Source organism: Gastrolobium bilobum, unplaced genomic scaffold, assembly GCF_033153095.1.
Source record: "Gastrolobium bilobum isolate Gb01-03AN ecotype WA unplaced genomic scaffold, APGP_CSIRO_Gbil_v1 utg9312, whole genome shotgun sequence".
NCBI classification, from domain to species: Eukaryota; Viridiplantae; Streptophyta; class Magnoliopsida; order Fabales; family Fabaceae; genus Gastrolobium; species Gastrolobium bilobum.
This window is the reverse complement of record NW_026898497.1, coordinates 377,683-397,856: the sequence shown is the minus strand read 5'-3', so window position 1 is coordinate 397,856 and position 20,174 is coordinate 377,683. Positions and strand designations below refer to the sequence as shown.

The following is a 20,174-nucleotide window of genomic DNA, read 5'->3' as shown; positions in this document are numbered from 1 at the left end:
CCCCGTCTGGGACAGACGTATACTGCCAGATAGGGATGCACGACATAGGCCATGGCCACCGTGGTCCTAGTTTCATTGACATTTTGAGTATTCACTATGTTGTGGACTGTTTCATATTGTTATTATTTTGTTCTTTTGTATATGTCATATGAGTGTAGCATGTTGTTATTTTGTGGACGCTACATTATTATATTATTTGGACTATTCACTATGTGTTATTATTTATGTTTTGGTTATCGTTCTTTGCGCATTTATATTACGGTAACTAACAACATCAGCTAATTAATAATACAAGATTAAAACATACATAAACGGAAAGTAGAAAGTCCAACATAACGAACATTACAATTCATGCAATAACATAACCAACAGCAAAATAATTACATAATATGCAAATCAGTCGTTTCTCCCACGACTTGGACATCGCCGACGATTATGGCCGCGTTCCTTGCAAAGTCCACACCTGATACGGCTCTGGCTTGTCTTAACTTCATCCATCTCGTTGCGGATGCGAGTTGACTTTGGACGACCTTTTGCACGCAACATAGTAGAATCAGGAATAATCTTTGCACCACTAATTTCAGGTATTGCTTCCTCGTTTCCGATTGGCTCCCACGGAAAAGAATAAGCCTCGACCAAGTTATCAAGAAGACGTCGTCAACGTAAGTGAACGCACTCTGCCTAACACTTAACGCAGCAGCAACGGCGTGACTACACGGATACTTAAGGGCCTTAAACTTTCCACACTGACAGTATCTCTGTGGGAGGTTGACAGAATATGAACGCTCCCAACCTGCGTCAACCTCGAATACAGTATGTTCAACATTGTATGCACGAACGTGGTGGCCTGTTGCATCTACCTGGTTCTTCTTGACCAATTCAACAACATGTTTGGAGTGACGATGAGCTGATTGAAGTTGTGCAAGAGCATTTGTTCCTCTCTCAACAAAATATGCAACCAATCTGCTATATGTATGCTTAACCAATGTTGTTATAGGCATATTTCTGGCCCCCTTCAAAACCCTATTGACAGATTCAGCCAAATTTGTTGTCATATGACCATACCTCCATCCTTCAATATCGTAGGCACGCGACCACTTTTCCTTAGGAATCGCATCAATCCACTCAGCAATTTGAGGACTACTTTCACGGAAACTCGCAAGATTCCTTTCAAAATCAACTATTGCTGGAGTATAACCTGAACAAATTGGACATGAACGAATTAAACATAAATTGACAGTCATAATGGAAAGAAATAATTACGCTTTCAGTCAATGAGTATACCTAAATTCTTTAACATCCGCTTCAAATCTTCATTTCGAAACTTTTGATTGAAGTTGCTTGCAATATGACGAATACAGAATACGTGATACGCATTTGGCGGCTGCCAAGTAGGGTTATTTTTCACAGCAGATATTATGCTTCGATGCCGATCGGATATCAAACATATGTTTGACATCGTAGTCACATGAGCACGAATATTAACGAGAAAATAATCCCATGCTTCCAAAGTTTCGCCTTCTACGATGGCAAATGCGATCGGTAAACATTCATTATTACCATCTTGGGCTGTGGCCACCAACAATTTCCCTTTGTACTTTCCATATAAATGTGTTCCATCAATTTGGATGACGGGTTTGGCAAATTTGAACGCCTCACAACACTGTCTAAACGTCCAAAAAATGCGATGAAAAACCTTTTTTTCCAGAAACTAAGCTCTGCTCGGCATAAAGATCATTAGTTTGTATATGATAAAATGAACCTGGAGAAAAACGAAGCATGTATTCGCACCACCTTGGTAAAAAAGCATACGATTCCTCCCAATCACCGTACAAAATTGCCATCGCTTTCTGCTTCGCATACCACGCCTTTCTGTAGGAAACTTGAAAGCCATATTTAGCAATTATCCTTTCTTGCACCAAAGAGATTGACACAGATAGTTCAGACTTTATCATCCCTGCATTGAAGAGGATATCAGTGCCTCGATAACATCGAACGAATTTAATTACACATTCGTGTTCATTCACACATCTAAAATACAAAAAGGTACCTATCACGAGATCTGCAATAACGTCCGCATCGAGCTGTCTATGACCCTGGGAAATGTGCTCATTCACACATTCGTGTTTTCCACCCCATCTCGTTATTTTCCAATTTTCACGAAACACCGGTTTGATCGCCCTTACGCGCCACGGACAACCTTGATCGTACGCACAACATTTCATGGACAACTTTGCAGGCGTGCTCTCAATTACAATGGCTTCTTGATGCTCCCTAATAAGGTTGTACTTAAGTGCCATTTGGACATCTTTTTTTGTCGCAAATTCTTGATTGACAAATAACTTGTCACCCAGTTGCCACGGACCTTGTATTGAAGCCGATCCAGACACCGAACCATCAGTACATGATTTTTGTTCGCTCTGATAACTCCAATCAATGTAAGAATAATGCGGAATTCCTTCCCAAAAAGGAATAACATATGTGTCACCTGCAATTGCGGATTATAATTTTTTAATACAAACTTACTAATTCAGGTATTAAATCAGTTATTTATTCACGCAGTATACAAATGGGAACAATTACCTTCTTGTGGAATACCAAACGGAGCAGACGCAACGTCATTCAACTGCGACATTTGCGCGACGACTGGTTGATGGAATATTGGGATTTCAGACGCACCCATCTCACGAGATTCATCTCCTTCTGAAGCACTAGCATCCTCCGCCAGAAGATGTTCTTCCATTGCCATATTTTCATCGTCGTCATCATCATCTTCGTCGTGCATTTCCCAAGTCGGATCATTTTCATCTCCCTCAGAAAAGTTACCAACTGGAGACGCATGAGCGGCAGGAGAAGCTGGAAGACGGGAAGAATTTAAATAAACTGACCTGACCGGTATGGGAGCATTCTCGGTTGCGACGATTTCGACATACAACTCTAGAAAATCTGTCCTTGACTGGTTGCAAAATTCTTCCATTGTCATCTCCAAGTCTTCATCGTCAAGCACTTTCAAACTAATGTATTTATCACCTTGCCATACCCTTGTCGTGATCTCAGTGATACATTGGTTGTCTTGAAGACTTAACTTCTGTCGAATTCTCTGATGCAGTTCGCCAATGGTTGTGTTGCGTTGGATACGTGTCGGCCTTTTTTCACCTTCGAATATGACACCTCGTCGACCTTCTACCTTCCTACCATTGTAATATAACACAACACGAACAGAATCAGGATTTGAGCTCATTTTTAAATAGAATTAGAACTAAAATTCAAATACTAAATTAAAGATAAAGGAATGTTGGTGGAGAAGAGAGATATGAAGAGTGAGAGAAGAGGTGTGAATTGAATGGAGGGGGTGAGGAAATATATAGAGCACACATGTGACGCCAGTTTTGGGCGTCACATTGTGCAGTAGATGTGTAATTTTTTACGAAACAACATTAAATGCGTAATTATTTAATTTAAATATATTATTTTAATTTTTTTGCCCAACATCAAGTTATAATATTAAAGCTTAAATATAATATTATATTGAGATTGGTCCAATAATAGGAAAACCTTGATGTACAACATCAAGTTAGTTCGAGGAAGCATTATCATTTGATAAATTGTAAATTACACTTTATTTATTTTATACATTTTACCTTCTCGTACTTTGCTATGTTTATCATTTGTTTTTTAACCGTAAATACAGGGAAAAGTGGTTTTTACTTTTTAGCTAAATTATAAGGGATAATTTACAAAAAAAAAAAAATAAAAAATTATAAGGGATAAAGTCTAATTTATTTTATAATAAATGTTAAAAAACAGAAGTCTATTTTATGGGTAAAAGATTTTTTCAGTTGGTGAGCCCAAAACGATGTTATTGTAGGACAGAAATTAAGATGTTTTTGTAATTTTAACTTATTATAGAGTTATATCAATCTTTATATTATAATTTTTTAATCTTACAATCCTAAAACTAAGGGTGTTCATCAAAATCGATCCAAATCAATTCAAACCGCTGTGACCGAACTGAAAAACCGATAACCGAATAAATCGAAAATCGAAAAACCGAAAATAGAAAAAAAAACGCAAATTTTAATTGGATTGGATCGGTTTTCAGATTGATTAATGAAAACCGATCCAATATATTAATTCTACTCTACCTACTTGTGTCTTTCTCCAATCATAGCCAAAAATTTCTAAACCAAGAAAAAACCTAGTCATATCTCATCAACAAAATTTCATCTGTGTAGAGCTTCATATCTTATTGCTTAAAAAAAACTATATTATCGTTTACTGATGTTTTGTATTTCAAAAAAATAATAATTCCAAAGCCAATATATACAAAAGATGTTATTTGTGCAATAATCATGAAACAAATTTTAGAAATTTTAAAAAACCAAAAACCGATCCAATTCAAATCGAAAAAAATTGGATTGGATCAGATCGGATTTGAAAAAAAAATCAAACTAAATGGATGATTACATGATCAAACCGAAGGGATTGGATCGGATAATTTTTGCTTCCAAAATCGATCCAATCCAAACCGCGAACAGCCCTACCTAAAACAACGTCATTTTGAACTCACTGAAGATAACTTTATCCCCACTGGAGAGATATTTTTCGCATATATAAGTATTTATTTTACACAATAAATAATTGATATACTATATACTATTATTATGCGAAAAAGATGTACTCTTAGTTTCTTATTTTATTTTCTTTAATGAGTTTCTAACTTAACTCCTTTTAAGTAAAGTCCACCTTTTCCCAATTAATTTACATGAATTATCGTAATATCTTATTAATACTGACAACAAAAATATATGTCCAAATAGATAATTGCATGAATCTCATATGATGACATGATTGCAATATAATTTTTTTTTTAGAATCAAGATTTTTGTCTACGTGGATCCTCAGAATTTCTTTTTTAGTTCTAACCTTTTTTTTAATGTTTTGTGAATGGAAAGACTGATATCATTTAGAGTACTGATACTGCTTCTCCTAACTGCTAAATGCTTTGTTTGAACGAACAAAATATGTAACTTGAATGTACCTATTAATAAATTTAATTTTGTAGGTAAACAAGAAAGCATAAAATATATACATACAACATATGACTTTTTGGCCCTTTTGTTCCTCATTAATTAATTAATAATTATTTTATCCCTTACTTAGAACTATTTATCAATCTGTCTCTCTTCAATTGATTAATTTGAATATTTAATCGATTAAATGATCAAAATAGACAAAAATAGTTGACTCGAGATTTAATCGATTAAATTTCCCTCTTTAATCGATTAAATCTCTCACACATAAGTTTGTTCTTCTGATAAATTTGAAAACAAACCTGCTGCAAGACGCGTAAGCCACAAAAAAAGTTGAAAACAGTAAGAAGGTAAAATTGTAGAATAAAATTTTCTAACATGATCATGTCACGTGGGAGGATCTTAACCATTAATAATTAAATCAACGGTGATGATCGTATAACTTTCTATCCTTATATTTTTTTTCTCTCTCCTTCCTTATCACCAATAACTCACCCATGTATGGTTATGATTGTCCCACATGACATGGTCATGTTAATTAGCACATGAGAGAATCTACTCCCTATTAAATTATGGGTTTTGTATCTATAATTTAACATGACCACAACAATTTTCCTACACACATAATATTTTGTGGGACCCACAATTTTTGAAACCAAAAAAAAAAAAAAAAACTCTGGCACGCAAAACGAATCTCTATAACATAACACAATCACTTTTCCTACAACATAACTCTTATTAAACCCTTAAATTATACATGAGAGGATCCATTTCAAAAAAAAAAAGTGAATTCTCTCATGTGCTAATTAACCATTCATCTTGTAAGTGTCTTGATATTACATGGCATATCAGTTTAATCCGGGTTTTGTCTCCTTGTACTAGAATAAATAACATTCATTTTTTTAAAACATTCATTTTTTATTACTTAACTTTTCACAATATAAAAACATCCTATTTTCTTTTATATGAGTACTTAAATTATTCGTGTTCTTAATACTTGCGTAATTTCTATATAATGTTTTCTCAAAAGGGAAATTTATGTATCACTTGTCTGGATCCTATTTTAAGAATTTGTTCCGCAATTGAGTTGGCGCACATGTTCTTGACTTCAATTTGTCTTCCTGAAGAACCTTTATATAAATAGAAGCTCATGATGAGAACTTTAGCAGCTTGAAGAGACATCTTTATAAATTAAAACAAATCAGAGATGGTTAGTTTAAACTATACAGAGTATAAATAGCATTATTGAGACATCTTTGCATCATCAGTTTCAAATTTATTTAAAAAATGAAACTTAAATTTTTCATCCTTTATGACCTCCATTTTGTAAACAAGGAGCCTGTAATGTTTGGCCCAAAGTGCCACTACCCCTACTTCAGCACCGGTTGGTCAAAGGGATCTTTAAAATTAGCCTTCTCACTAAGATCTTGGAATTCATCCACAAGATTTTGAAGCCTGGCAACAAACTCAATTAAAAGTGAAGCAAATGTTGCCAAAGACAAGGAGCTCGCACTTTCATATACTCTAGATTCAGGCTCATTTATTATGGCATCTGTGAGAAATGAAACATGTGTCCATGATACTGAGCTCTTGTTCATGGACTGTATAAAACTGGATTCTGGCATGGAAGGCTCTATGCTAATATCAAGTTTTGAATCATCGCCTGTTTCACTGAACTGGGAAGTGATCAAGGACTGCTGGTTCTCGTTGTCTTTAACATCAATCAAATTGGCAGGTTGTTCATTTTCCTTAGGCTGTCTTGAAGCTTCCCAGCTCTCTGAATTGACTAGGAGAAATGACTGTTGGTCAATCTTCATCTGCAATTGCTCAGCTGCTTCATGAACTTCTAAGAGAATGTCACTAGTGCTTAGTTTTTCCATCTTTTCCACTTTGCTTCCAAGTTGACGTAATACTTTAGCTCCTGCAGTACCAACCCTCTGAAGTTCTTCACAGAACACTAACCTCTTTTCCGGAGGAGCCTATGACATAAACAATATATAAATAACATAGCCTTACAAATAAACAAGTTTGACATGTACCAAAAAAATCCGTAATTGAAGTTCCACATGATCATCATACATCAAAATCAACCGGCAATGATTTCATGGAAGGTGAGGTTATAAATTAATATGTTGCTAAGTGTTTTTGGAGCTTATAGAGGATTGAAAGAAGACATGATTAAGCAAACAGTCATTGTGAAAGAACAGTTCATAAAAGTGATACTCAGGCACATATAGTTGGATAAATTTACAATTTAGTGTCCAATAGTAAAACAAAAGTTTGTATATGGACGAATGCTTTCCCCCCTAAAAGGACAAGGTAGCATAGAACAATAACAAAAATTAAAATAAAACTGACATCCGGAAGGAATCACAAAAAGGAAAAGTTCCCTTCACCTGTATTTCTGAAAGTATGCATCCATGCATTGCCATGACCATGAAAGCACAATGTCTCAGCGCTCCACTGACTTTGACGTAGCTTCCCCAAGGATAATTGAACTGCTTGTATGGACCGTGAGGTGGCTCCCATAATGCAAAATCTACCTGCAAGTGTTAAAAAAACTTTGTTTTAGCGTTTTAGTAAGTTATTGAAGAAGGGAGCAAAATGGTGAAATGCGAATACCAGAGCCTCCTCTTGGCTTGACGATTGCACTGCTGTTCTATAACCACGGTAAAGAGGGTCATCAGAGGCTTGATAAACAAGAATTTTGGATGGGATCCTCTCATATTCAACACATTGCAGGTACCCATATACACAACCTAAACAAAGCACCACAGGAACCAACCTAGGAAGTCAGCAGCAAGAACAAACTAAAAAAATGTACAACTAGTACAAACAACATAAACCTTCTAAGGATGCAGCAACTCCATTGAAATTTTTCACCACCAATTTGTGCAGATCCTCCCCAGACCAGATAGGGTAAATGCAAATATTCACAGAAAAACTTATACCAGCACCAACACCAATAAGAACCAATCTGTAAAAAGCTGTGGTGAAAAACTGCAACTCGTGTCTTCCAGATACCAATACAATACAAAATGTCAACAAGAATACACGAAAGCCATATTCATATGGCTTCATCGCAGGATACAGCTTCACATAGCTTGCACAAAACCCTGCAAACCTCAACAAAACAAATCATAACATATATACACATATCAGTCCTGAATTTGCTATCAATGTTCTTCAACCGCAGAAAGAAAGTTTCCAACCTGCAATAAAAATAGCGACCACAATAATAAGTTCATCAAAAGCTGGACCAACCAACACGGTTAATTGTGCAATACCCAGAGCAAGCACTCCAGCAGAAATTGTTCCCAAAGCACGATTGAACCCTTTGTTAAGGGTTGCACCTATTCCCGAATCCAAAAAAAAGGAAACTTTTTCGTCAAGCAACACAATTACTACCAAAAAAAGAAAACCCCATTTGAAATTTCCTTTACCTACGCTGAATTCGAAAACCACAACAACAGTGAGGATTGCCCAGATGGAATACTTGCTAAGCTCCTCCTCCTTAATGTATATGAATAGCGACACAAAAGCCAACGATAACCCTGCTTTCATTGCAAACAACACTTTGCGTCGATCAGAGCGACCCATCTCGTACAATTTCCATGCAAACTCTTTCGACCCGTTACGAAGGTTAACGACGCGATCAGAAAGCGCGTCGAGCACGGAACGCTTGGTGTCTCCATCGTCGTCGTCGAGCCCAAATTCTGGGTATTCCTTCTTAGAGAGGAGCCTTTCTTTGCTCTTCTCTAAAAAACTCTGCCTCAATGACCCTACTCTCGCTGCCATTCATTAATTGTGTGGAGAAAATAACGATAATGATGAGGGAGATAGCATTTTTTGGATGGAATGGTTGAACAACAAGAAACAGAGTAGAATGAGAGAATGAAGGGACTGTTGGTGTGGCGAAGCGAAAGAGGAGCACAAGACCCGCCAAATGTCTCATAAAAGGAAACCATTGTTCGGTTATTGTTACTTTTAAATAAATTCTTAACAGTAAAAAATGGTTCAATTATATAAGGATTGCACAGTAAATCTTAACATATGAAAAATCATTTTTTTCAAGGGCCTGTTTGGGAGACCCTGTTAGGAGGGAAAGGGGAGGCGAAGAGAAGGCAGTGGAGGGTTTTTTTTTGGTAAAGTGGGGAGGGTTTTATTTATATTTTCCCTTGTGTGTGAGTACCGGTGTAAATGAGTTAAGCCGGCATACAGGGACCTATGATTTTACTTATATTAGGTCATGTTTGACCTATTACAAATAGTAAAATATAACATGTCTAGATTTTTTAAAAAACATATTTAGAAAACAGGCTATAATTTTTTTTGTACATGTCGAGCTTATAAGCCTACAAGCTGGCCTATGTCATATTATTTATTTTATTTTAATTATTTTTTTAATTATTGAATGTTTAATAGGCTTAAACATGCTAACAAGACTAGACCAAGACTATCATTTTTTAAATATAAGTCAGGTGCGACTTGAAATTTGGCACCTACATAGACCTGGTTAGATCCAATATTTTTTACACAGGTCTGGACTATTTAAGCCAAAGTCTAGCCCAACCTATTCACATCTCTATTTGTGAATTTAAAAATCGTGTAAAATCCTCCAAATTAAAGTTTCCCTAATTTAGGGGATTTGAGGGGGAGAAATATTAGAAATTATTTATTTACCCTTAGCATTAAAATGTGAAAACTACATAAGTGTGAATTATCTTTTAATTGTGAAACTACTATAAAAGTCTCAAATATCAACGGAAAATATTTTGTCAAAAATAGTGACGAAATTTTCAACAAAAATAATATTCCGTCGAAAATAGAGATGATTTTTTTTTTTTTGTCGAAATTAGAGACAAAACAAGATTTGGTCATAGTTACTAGTCGTCATAAATCTTGACCAAATTTAAATCCCATCGAGAATTTTGATGGAAAATATTTTCGTCAAAAATTTTGACGAAATTCTTTTTTCTGTCGAAACTTTTGATGAATTTTTTCGTCGAAAATATTTAAGAAATCATTCTTATCAAAAAATTTGACCGATTTTTTTTCGTTGAAAATTTTCAACTAAATTTTTTTCACATATCATTAATTTGCGTGATATTTTTTATGGAATTTGATTTTCCATCAAAAAATTTTGACATAATTTTTTTTGTCCAAAATTTTGGAAAAGAAAAGTCATTAGTCCGCGTGAAATCTCATCTCATGTCATCAATCAACGTGAAAATTTTCTAATGAATTTATTTTTTGTCACAAATTTTGACAGATAAATTTTTTTGCCGCCTTTCGACGAAGCATATTTAGACAAGATTTTAGTCATTTGCAACGAAAAAATTCCGTAAAAAATATGATCTTTTTTTTAGTATTATAAAGAGTACGTAAATAATTTTTTTTAGAAATTTTCTTTTTAAATTCATTTGTAAAATATAATAATTATATTAATTTTTTCAAAAATAATAAAATTATAAGAATATCTCATTAACCCTTCATTTTTTTTCTCTTGTCATATTTTTAACTCTCAAACAAGCGAAGAGAATACACTTTATTTTTCATTCCTTCCTTTCCCTCTCTCCCTTTTGGATCTCATTCTTTCCCTTTCCCTCCAAACTCCCAAAGGCTAACTCATTCTTTTTTATATACTATATATGCTCTTATTATTTGTTTACCATTAATTTCTCGTATATCATTAGTATGAATTCCAAAAAGAACAGCATAGTTTTTATCGTTTAAGAATTTAAGTTTTGATCCAATAATACAAAGGAGGGATCGAAAACAGGTAAAAGAGTTTTCCTTTATTTGGAATAAATTTATTCATAGTAAAAGAAAATATCTCCTTCAATCTCAAAATTATAAAAATAAATGGCGTTTTAAGAAAAGAAAAAAATTGCGGTATAAGTTTTTTAAAATATTTTGTATTTTTTCTTTTCAAAACCTAAAATATTTTTTATCCAAACCTATGAACGTGTTTTTTAGAATGACAATAAACCCTATATTTAAACGAAGTTATGGAGTCTCATTTTGACAATGCAGCGTCTAACTCGGACAAGTATTACACAGACAAGGTCAACTTCTCTTTCTTGTGGATTGATGGAATCTAATTTTATAAATATGAAATTGTAGAAAATATAAATAGAGCCAAGCTCTTTACAAAGGGAAATTTTTAATATACTCCCAGATCATCGAGGTTCTTTCACTTAAAAATTGACACCTGTATTAATTTATTTTTTTCCTTTTTTCTCTTTCCTCTCTCCTCAACTTTTTCTCTCTTTCTCTCACCTCAGTCCCACCTAATTTTTCTTGGTCCCGGACCACTATAACTTTGCTCCTTACAAAGATGAAATAAAGAAAATAAACACCAAAAAGTCTCACTCTCTCTCAAGCCAATATACCTATGCCAAAGAGATCATTTTCCAAAACCTCACTCAAAATATTTTGAATACATGCATACCTCACACTCCCACACTCCCCTCTTTATATCCTATTATTTGAGAATATTCTAGAATAACTCCCTAACTAACTCACTAATTATCTCAGCCCATCATGGATACATAGCTATAGTTAGGGAGATGTAAATAAGCTGAGCTGGATCAAGTTTTAGCTTGAATGGACTAAGTTTATAAAAAGTATTTTGAACTTAGCTAGACTCGTCAGCTTGATAAGAGCTAAATTTTAAATTTGGTTTGACTTATTTATAAAAAATAAAGAATTGACTTGAGTTTGGCTTAATTCATTTATAATTATAAAACGTATTTTTTTCAAACTCAAATACATCTAAATGTTAAGACTATAAATGCATCAAATTTTGTATTCTTTTGTCTGAAAAAAAATAATTATAAAACTTACTCAGTCCACATATATTGTAAGATCGAATAATGAGTTTTGCAATTTCTTTTTAAATATTGATCCAGCTCATAAAATAAAGAATGTGAAAAAAGAATATTTTAAGAAAAATATGTAATATAAAGTAAACTTTAAAATTTCTTCTTTAAGTCTACGACGACTGCTAATAAAATAAGCTATCCAAACTCTCATTTTCTTTCAATGATACGTTTATTATTATTTTTAAATAATAATTCACGTGGAATGACGTTTGGGCCACGTCTATAAAATTTACCAAAAATAAAATAAAATTATCCCAGTGACTTGTTACACGCACCACTTGGAATTATTACAAAACAACAAAAAAGAAAAACTATTATAGTGATAAATAACAATAGAATTCAACCTGTGTTTACGGGAAGACATTACACACAACAATTGAAATATAAAAGAGAAACAAATGCATCTTGAAACTTCATGGAAGAAGTGCTAGGCTGCTAGCTACTATATATAACTCAAATCATTTACTAATTGGATGGAACAACACAGTGGAGTGGTTGGCAATGTGCAAGCTAAATTGGCCTCCTTTTTCACTCACATCTATGTTAGTCCCTGGTGGAGCATTCAGCTGAAAATTTGACACCAACTTTGCTATCACCAATCCAAGTATTGGTAATGCAAGTATGATCCCAGGGCAACTCCTTCTTCCAACACCAAATGGCAAGAACCTAAAATCAACCTTCCCTCCTGCAACTGCTTCTGTCTCACTTTCCTCTTCCAAGAACCTTTCTGGCCTGAATTCCTCTGGGTTTTTCCACCATGCTGGATTGTTGGCAAGCCACCAAGCATTCACTATAACCTTAGACTCTTTTGGAATAGTATAGCCTCCAAGTTTTGCTTCTTCTAGGTTCATGTGTGGCACTAACAGAGGAATTGGGGTATGCAATCTTAATGTCTCTTTCACCGTGGCTTGTAAATATGGTAGTTCATGTAGGTTGGATTCTGTAACTGCCTCCCCTTTAAGCACTTTTGATATCTCATCACGAATCTTGCTTTGAACGTTTGGATGGTTGACCAACTCTGCTATTGCCCACTCCATGGACCATAATGTTGTCTCTATTGCCGCAACATTAATGTTTTCTACTATGTATATCACATTCTCTTCACTGATTTCTCCCTTCATCTGAGCATCTATGATGTGATCAATTGCACACCTTATCGTATGCTTCTCCCCATTTGCAGCCATTATTTTTCTGTAGAGAGAACAAAAATGGAAATTAATTAACTACATGTATCAAAAGTTTACTTGAAACTAACAATATGGATCTAACTGTTCCAGCTTAATTAGTGATCTCGAGTTCAAAGAATGACATGTAGTGTTAAAACTTGATATGAAAAGCTATACTGCCCTCGTGATATTAACCCGACTCGAATCCGGATTAGTTGACGGCCAGGATAATTTATACAGAAAATAAAGAAAGAAAGAAGTTTACTTGAAACTAATATTAGTAATTACCTTCTTTTCTCAACGTAGTTTGTGTTGAAAAATGCCAACCTTCTAGTTTGCAAGTCCTTGCACTTGTTGAGGTAACCCCTCAAAAATGGCCTGAGCAATGGTATAAAATCTCCGTAATTATATTCGAAACTCTGTGCCAAACGGCTTCTCTCAGAGTTAAATCGTGTGGCCTCAATGAACAAAGGGTCCTCTTGAGACTCAAACTTAGCATCAAACATCATCCTGTACATGATATTGTACAGCATAAGCTGAAGACGTTTTCTTATAACTATCCCTTCGCTTCTCACTTTTTCGTTATTGTTGAGGTCACGCACTACCAAGTCCATCTCTTCTTCCCACATGATACTATAATTCTGAACAACCTTGGTGGTGAAAAATGGCAGAGTCATTATTCTACGCATTTTGCGCCAGTGATCACCGTACACAGTGAACACCATGTCTTGTCCATTTCCAGTGAAGATATCAAACACAACGTTTCGTGGGCGAGAACCAAATTCAACACCTTGTGAGTGGAGGACTTGGGTGGCAAGAGCAGCATCGGAAACCACAACCAAGTTTTTGGAACCAAGTTTGAGTAGGAAAACGGGACCATAGTTTTGTGACATTGAAGCTAGAAGACGGTGATTGAGGTCATTGCCAACTTGCAACCAATTGCCAAATATAGGGACAGAGAAAGGACATGGAGGGAGCTTGCTAGAATGTGCACTTGAGGAGAACAAGTATAGGATGAGACCAAAGATGATGGTGGCACCAGCAATTGAAAGATAGGTTGGAGGGAAAGGTATGGAAAAGTAAGAATGCAAGAGTTTTGTGATTGCAATAAGGGGGCGTTTGGTACACGGCATTTGGCCGGATTCCCGGGAAACTGAATTTTTCTAAATTTTAAATTTCCGGATATTATGGTAAACTGAATGTAAAAATCATATTTTTGAAAATTGAGATTCCCGGACAAATAAAAATTTCTCCTGTACCAAACGCCCCATAAGTGCTAACGTAATAAGAGTGCAGAAGAATGGTTTCCTGTCTTGAAGACCCATGTTTGTTTTTTTTCGGCACTTCTGAGTGGTGGAAATTAAGCTAGTTAGTGATTGAATGGATGAGTGGTTTAGATGAGGGAATTACATTTATATATAAGGAATGGTGGGGGTTGGTATCCCACAGTTTGTGATGAATCCGTGGGCTCTATTAGTATTTATATATTCAAAGTTCAAACCAAGGTAGGAAGGATTATTATGGGAATGTTATAGGTGAGTTAAAACTTATTTTGAAGTCAAATGTTGAGTTGGTAAGCCGTAAGAAGAAGACGTGCCCAAGTGGGTATGTTCCAAAGTCCATTTGGTCAAACCGAGCCACCCCTGGCTGAGTAAAATATAAGCCTTCATCACGGTAATAAAAATTGATCTATGAATTTTTTAACTTCATTTTCATATCATACCAAACTAATAAAAATTAACTGAACTGTTTTGATATATTTTGATAGTTTTCAACATTTTAAATATTTCATTATTAAAAATCTTCTTTTCATATTTCTCAAAATTTGGGAAATCAATTAAAAAAAAGATTCCTAGTTTCACACATTATATAAATTGTCATAGATTCTTGTATACACTTAATATGCCTAATTTTAGTAGACCAAAATAATAAAATATTGATACATTTTTAACTTTTATTAAAAATATCATATTCACTAATATGTTAACTATGTGTTTATTAACTTTAGTGCACTCAAATTATATGTACTAAGTTAATAAGAATTAGTCTCTCAATATTATTATCTAATTTATTAATTGAATACAATTAATTCTTAAAAACCCCGGATGGGTGGATCATAACATAACAACTAGGACAGAGAAAATAACTAGCTACTCGCATTAATATATCTTGTCCAATCAAATGTTGAGAAAGGTTGTGGTTAGAGTAAAGCCTTCAAATTAAGCTTTGACTTCAAAGTTTTCAAGCTGAATAGTTGCGGTAAAAAGTTCACAAAGGACATTCAATTCGCGATGTAGATAAGTTAACGCTACAGAACGGTAGCCAATGTTAGAATATTTTATGATTCCATGTGGCCATGTGGGGATAGTAGCATAGAAAACATCTAATCTAATTTTGATTAGTAGTTTGAGTTTAATTTTGAATTACGCTCACATTTTTTTTTATTGTATCACATAATATGAGGTGATAATGTTGTCAGATATTGTGTTTTAAATATTTACACCAGTCTTAAAACAGATATTGTCATAATATGAGGTGATAAAATCTTGCACATTATGGATATAATATAACTTGGTAAGTAGTGCAGAAATTACACCATTGCAATCCTCTGTAACAGATCCGTGAAACTGAGGATAAAGGTAGCGGACACTAATGTTTACAATCTGCAGTCACCATAAGATAGATAGTTATTGCATCTCTCTCCATATACTGAATCAGGTTGAAGAAATGGAGAACAAATTCACCTAGTTTTGCGGAGTGTTAATCTGATGAGGCCAGAACAACACTGTTCAAAGAGAATATAAGTCAGTACGTGATGGATCCAGGAAAAATTGTTTGTATTCGCAGCTTTAGTGGTGGGGCTGCCTCCTGAATTTTTAGAGATTAAAGCTTTATGTATAAGGTTGTGAACTCACTCATAATCTAGTTGCCTCCGTAATAAGTTGTAGACAATAGTATGATCAATTATTTTCCTCTCTAAATCTTACCAATCCTCCAAAACAAATATGAGAATATACTCTAGTACATCTATACATCATCATTCTATTTTATATTGGTAAATAAAAAAGTCAACACTACCTGTACAGAAGGCAAGCGAAATCACAGTGGTCTCGTCTTTAGAAATTAACTTATTTTAGAATGTCAGACCTGCAATCAATCATCTCTTTTTATAAAAATGAAAAAGGAAACAAAAGATCAAGAGAGCATGAGAATGGGTACGTGACAGGGGAGGAAGAATAAGTTTTTTCTATAATCAATTTGTATTGCTACGTTGTTGTAATCATCTATGTACGTTGCTACGTTGCTAACTAATATAAGAGTAAATACTCTTTTTGGTCCCTAACAAAAAATTTGATCCATACTTTAGTCCCTTACAAAAAAAATTAGTGACTTGGTCTCTATGAAATTCAAAGTGGACATATTTTAGTCTTTTTGAGTTACTTATGTGGGTCTTTTTTGAATTTGTGAGAGACAACGATTTTAACTAAATTGATCCACTTTGAATTTCTTAGGAATCTCGAAACTAATTATTTTAATAAGAGAATAAAGTAGGGGATCGTATTTTTTTATTAAGGACTTAAAAAAATATTTACTCTTAATATAAATATTGAATCAGGTGACATTTGCTCTTACGTCCGCCATTGAGTCAGTACTCGATGGATTTATAGGATACCCTCGATGAGAACTCACCTAGGATCCCAGCCCGAGGCAATTTGAAACTTTCTTGGACTGTGTCAGTTATTTTACTTGTTTGCACTTTGCAGGAAAAGCTTGCAATAGAGTATGATGAAGATGTCGGCGTGAGATTTTTGTCATATTATAAAGAATCTTGGTAAACACCAAGTTAGCTCAAGGGGTGGAAGTGCCTAAGACTTTATAAAGGCCACATTGGTTGGTTTATACAATATATCTCAACACGTCCCCTCACACGAGAGTCCTTTGGGCTTGAAGCGTGGATAATGCAACAAGCCCAGCCTACCTGTGCTAAGAAACTCCACAAGAGAAAGTAGGGGGCGGCGAGGCTCTGATACCATGCAAAGAACCTTGGGATACACTATACCAAAAGCTAGCTCAAAGGGTGGGAGTGCCCAAGGCCTTATAAACTTCACATTAGTTGCACATACAACCAACGTGGGACTATATATCTCAACACATATAGTGAGTGACTTGTGTTGTGAGTGAGTTGCTTTAACAAGGTCAGAAGTGGAAATATCTATGATACTACTACTGTATCAATCACTTAATGCATCTATTTAATAAAAATGAGGAATGTCTGTCATGCTTGTATAGAAAGGAGAGAAAAATATTTTTTTTATTCTAAGTGCCACTTGTTAAATGATAGATGTACATACTACAGATATAAAGAAGATGATCTCGTAAGAAGTGACCCGGGGGGCACTCGTATATAGATCCTTTGGTGTTCTGGCATCACTGAACATACATGCAAATCACATGGCCCATGCAAGTGTTCAAAATTCAGACCCAGCTCTGCACTTATTCCCAGTCAAACTCACTAGAGCATTATCTCATTAGTTGTGCAATACAATTGCTTATTCATCTCTTTGCATTGGTCACATACATCACATGGAATAGCATACTACTCTAGTATTCATGTTTCAAGGTCATAAAGCCATTTTCTTACTTAAAATTCAAATCCCAACTCTACTCATGAATGATTATTGACTTGGAACAGGTTCAAGGAAATAAAAATAAATATATCATTTTCTATGGTAGAAACCCCATTATGTGTCCCTTAAGATTCTTACAAATGATTTCCCTTTGTGTTAATATTCTGGTTTAACTTGATGATTCGGAGCTGGGAAATAAAAAGGAGGACAACAATTGGTTTAATCTAATGTCAACTTCTATTAGAAACTTCACTTATTCCTAGAAAATTTCTTACCATTCTGTGGTTTCTTTCGCAAACATATATTTCTGTGTATGGTCAAATATCAACTGGAGTTTCTGTTTCTTAAGTCCATCCATGCCTTGGGTGCCTACTTTTACTTCATTATATACATAACTAAAAGTTGGAATCCAAGATATTTTTACCCCCTACTAAGCAAATGAATCTTTCAAATACTCGAAATCCAAAGTGAAACATCTATTTTTGGGAAATTTATGAAAGAAAAATTAATGATTCAAATCTGAAATGTATAGTCACATGTTACATACACTCATCCTTACTTAGTAACCATGTTATCGTCTAGTCCTCACTGAAAATGGCCTCTTATCCAAATCCACACGAGGTGCGCTCAGCATCTTGGATTCCGACACTTCATTAATCTCTATACCAGTATGATACTTTAAAGGTATCTGCTCAGAAGATTGAATGTTCTTCTGCTGATCATTGGTCTCGTTACCACTCTCATAAAAAGGATCAGCCTCAATTTCTACATCCATTGACACAGTATCCCCCTTTAAAATCTCGTCAGGTGAATTTGAAATAAAAATGTCCTTTGGCTTCTCTAACTCTGCTACATTCTTGTTGACTTCTTTTTCAGTGAGGATTTCCTTGTCTTCCAATTGAGACATAGCTATCACAGAATCATGTCCATCAAACACTTTTCTTGGTCGGGGGATTGAACTATTATGATCATCGGGATCATGTGATTCAGATCTTGAGAGTTCTATAGCTGCTCTAGCAGCAGCTGCTGCTTGTGCTGCTGACTCAAAAGCTGCTTGTGCTGCATCAGCTACGTCCTTATACTTTTTCCTGGCCTCAAAGGAATCAATCAACTCCCCATCTTTTCCTCTGTTAGGCAAAATGTGGAGATTCTCTTCTTCCCTTATCTCAGGCTTATGCTGGTTTTGCCTTTTCAAATTGACTTGTTCCTGCATTGATCACAATTCATAACAAGCTCCATAATTATTTGTTAACAAGTGTGATAGACAATACGATTGCAATGTTTCGCAGCATTAACTTCTGTACCTCATCTGTAACAGAAGAGACTTCTTCAAGCTGCAGACTAATACTGTTCTCAGATGCAATGTCTTTGAGTACTTTCATTCTGCTTTCCAAGCTCGGCATTCTCGGTGACAGCTTTTGTATTATCTACAAGTAATCAAATAAAAATGATTACAAGAATGTCAAAGGAAAATTAATTCAAAATAAGCATGAAAAGATTCTCCGCTTTTGGCACAAATTAGCTTGTATGTTAATCCTAATTCCTAACAAGTTTGTTTCTACAGCAGCAATAATAAAATAGTGTGTGAAGGCTGGAATGTGAGGCTTTATCCAAAAATACTAATTGAAGCGGAAAATCACGATTATTAGATTGATTCCTATATCAGATAGATATATACCTGAGGATGGACTCCACAGTTGTTCCTTAACTCGATAGCACGCGCAGCGAACTCTCTCCCAAATCTAGAAGTTAGAATTGCACGAATCTCTTGAATCTCTGGAAAATCTCCACACCTCGATGCCGTGTAGAGTAATCCTGATGCTGCCTCCTTTAGTTCCTCGGGACATTCTCTATAACAAAAAAAATAAAAAATAATAACACAGAACTCACTAATTCAAAAACAAAAGCTAGAACAAAATCTTTCAATAAATCACAAACAAGATGATAAACTCAACCAACCTTTCTTGTGCAATGAGGTGGACCCTTTCAATCAAGAGGTTGCAGTATCCTTCAATCTCACCATACACATCCAGCATATTCTGCTCCTTGATCACATGCTCTGCCTATAAAAAATAAATAATAATAACCCATTTTGTCAAAATCCAGAGAAAGGTTAATTTCAGATAAAAGTTTGGGTTTTGAGAGACAAGACAACATATTATATATATAATATATCTCACTCGAAGGAGAGCTCGTTGGTGGTGACCAAGTTGGAGAAGTTGAAGAACATCCGAACGGGCTTGTTTGAAGCGTGACTGCCTCTGGTTTTTGAGGACAGCGAGGCGAGAGATTGCAAGGTTAACGGTTGGCTTGAACTTTTCAGCCTTGAAATTTCTACCCAGCAGAGCATCCAGTTTCTTACCCATATGCACGCACTTAACGTAATGGCTCTGTTGGATAATGCTGAAATTTTAGTGAACAACACACCCAGTCCCAATAGATGGTGTTATTTATATATGT

The 20,174-nt window shown here is 34.9% G+C and overlaps 3 protein-coding genes across 3 annotated transcripts; all 3 read right to left on the bottom strand.

Annotated features, from left to right (window-relative positions):
* Nucleotides 1-6,403: 6,403 nt before the first annotated feature.
* Nucleotides 6,404-8,831, bottom strand: LOC133316897 (aluminum-activated malate transporter 4-like). Its single transcript, XM_061518695.1, has 6 exons — nucleotides 8,477-8,831; nucleotides 8,246-8,386; nucleotides 7,880-8,149; nucleotides 7,656-7,792; nucleotides 7,430-7,576; nucleotides 6,404-7,012 (listed from the first exon to the last, which is right to left on the bottom strand). Exons 1-6 carry the CDS (start codon nucleotides 8,829-8,831, stop codon nucleotides 6,404-6,406), a joined length of 1,659 nt encoding a protein of 552 aa, XP_061374679.1.
* A 3,547-nt stretch (nucleotides 8,832-12,378) lies between these two features.
* LOC133316896 (cytochrome P450 CYP73A100-like) lies at nucleotides 12,379-14,411 on the bottom strand. Its single transcript, XM_061518694.1, has 3 exons — nucleotides 14,363-14,411; nucleotides 13,375-14,200; nucleotides 12,379-13,111 (listed from the first exon to the last, which is right to left on the bottom strand). Exons 1-3 carry the CDS (start codon nucleotides 14,409-14,411, stop codon nucleotides 12,379-12,381), a joined length of 1,608 nt encoding a protein of 535 aa, XP_061374678.1.
* Nucleotides 14,412-18,285: 3,874 nt separating this feature from the next.
* On the bottom strand, nucleotides 18,286-20,080 carry LOC133316895 (uncharacterized). Its single transcript, XM_061518693.1, has 5 exons — nucleotides 19,895-20,080; nucleotides 19,674-19,777; nucleotides 19,393-19,564; nucleotides 19,019-19,141; nucleotides 18,286-18,921 (listed from the first exon to the last, which is right to left on the bottom strand). Exons 1-5 carry the CDS (start codon nucleotides 20,078-20,080, stop codon nucleotides 18,286-18,288), a joined length of 1,221 nt encoding a protein of 406 aa, XP_061374677.1.
* Nucleotides 20,081-20,174: the final 94 nt, after the last annotated feature.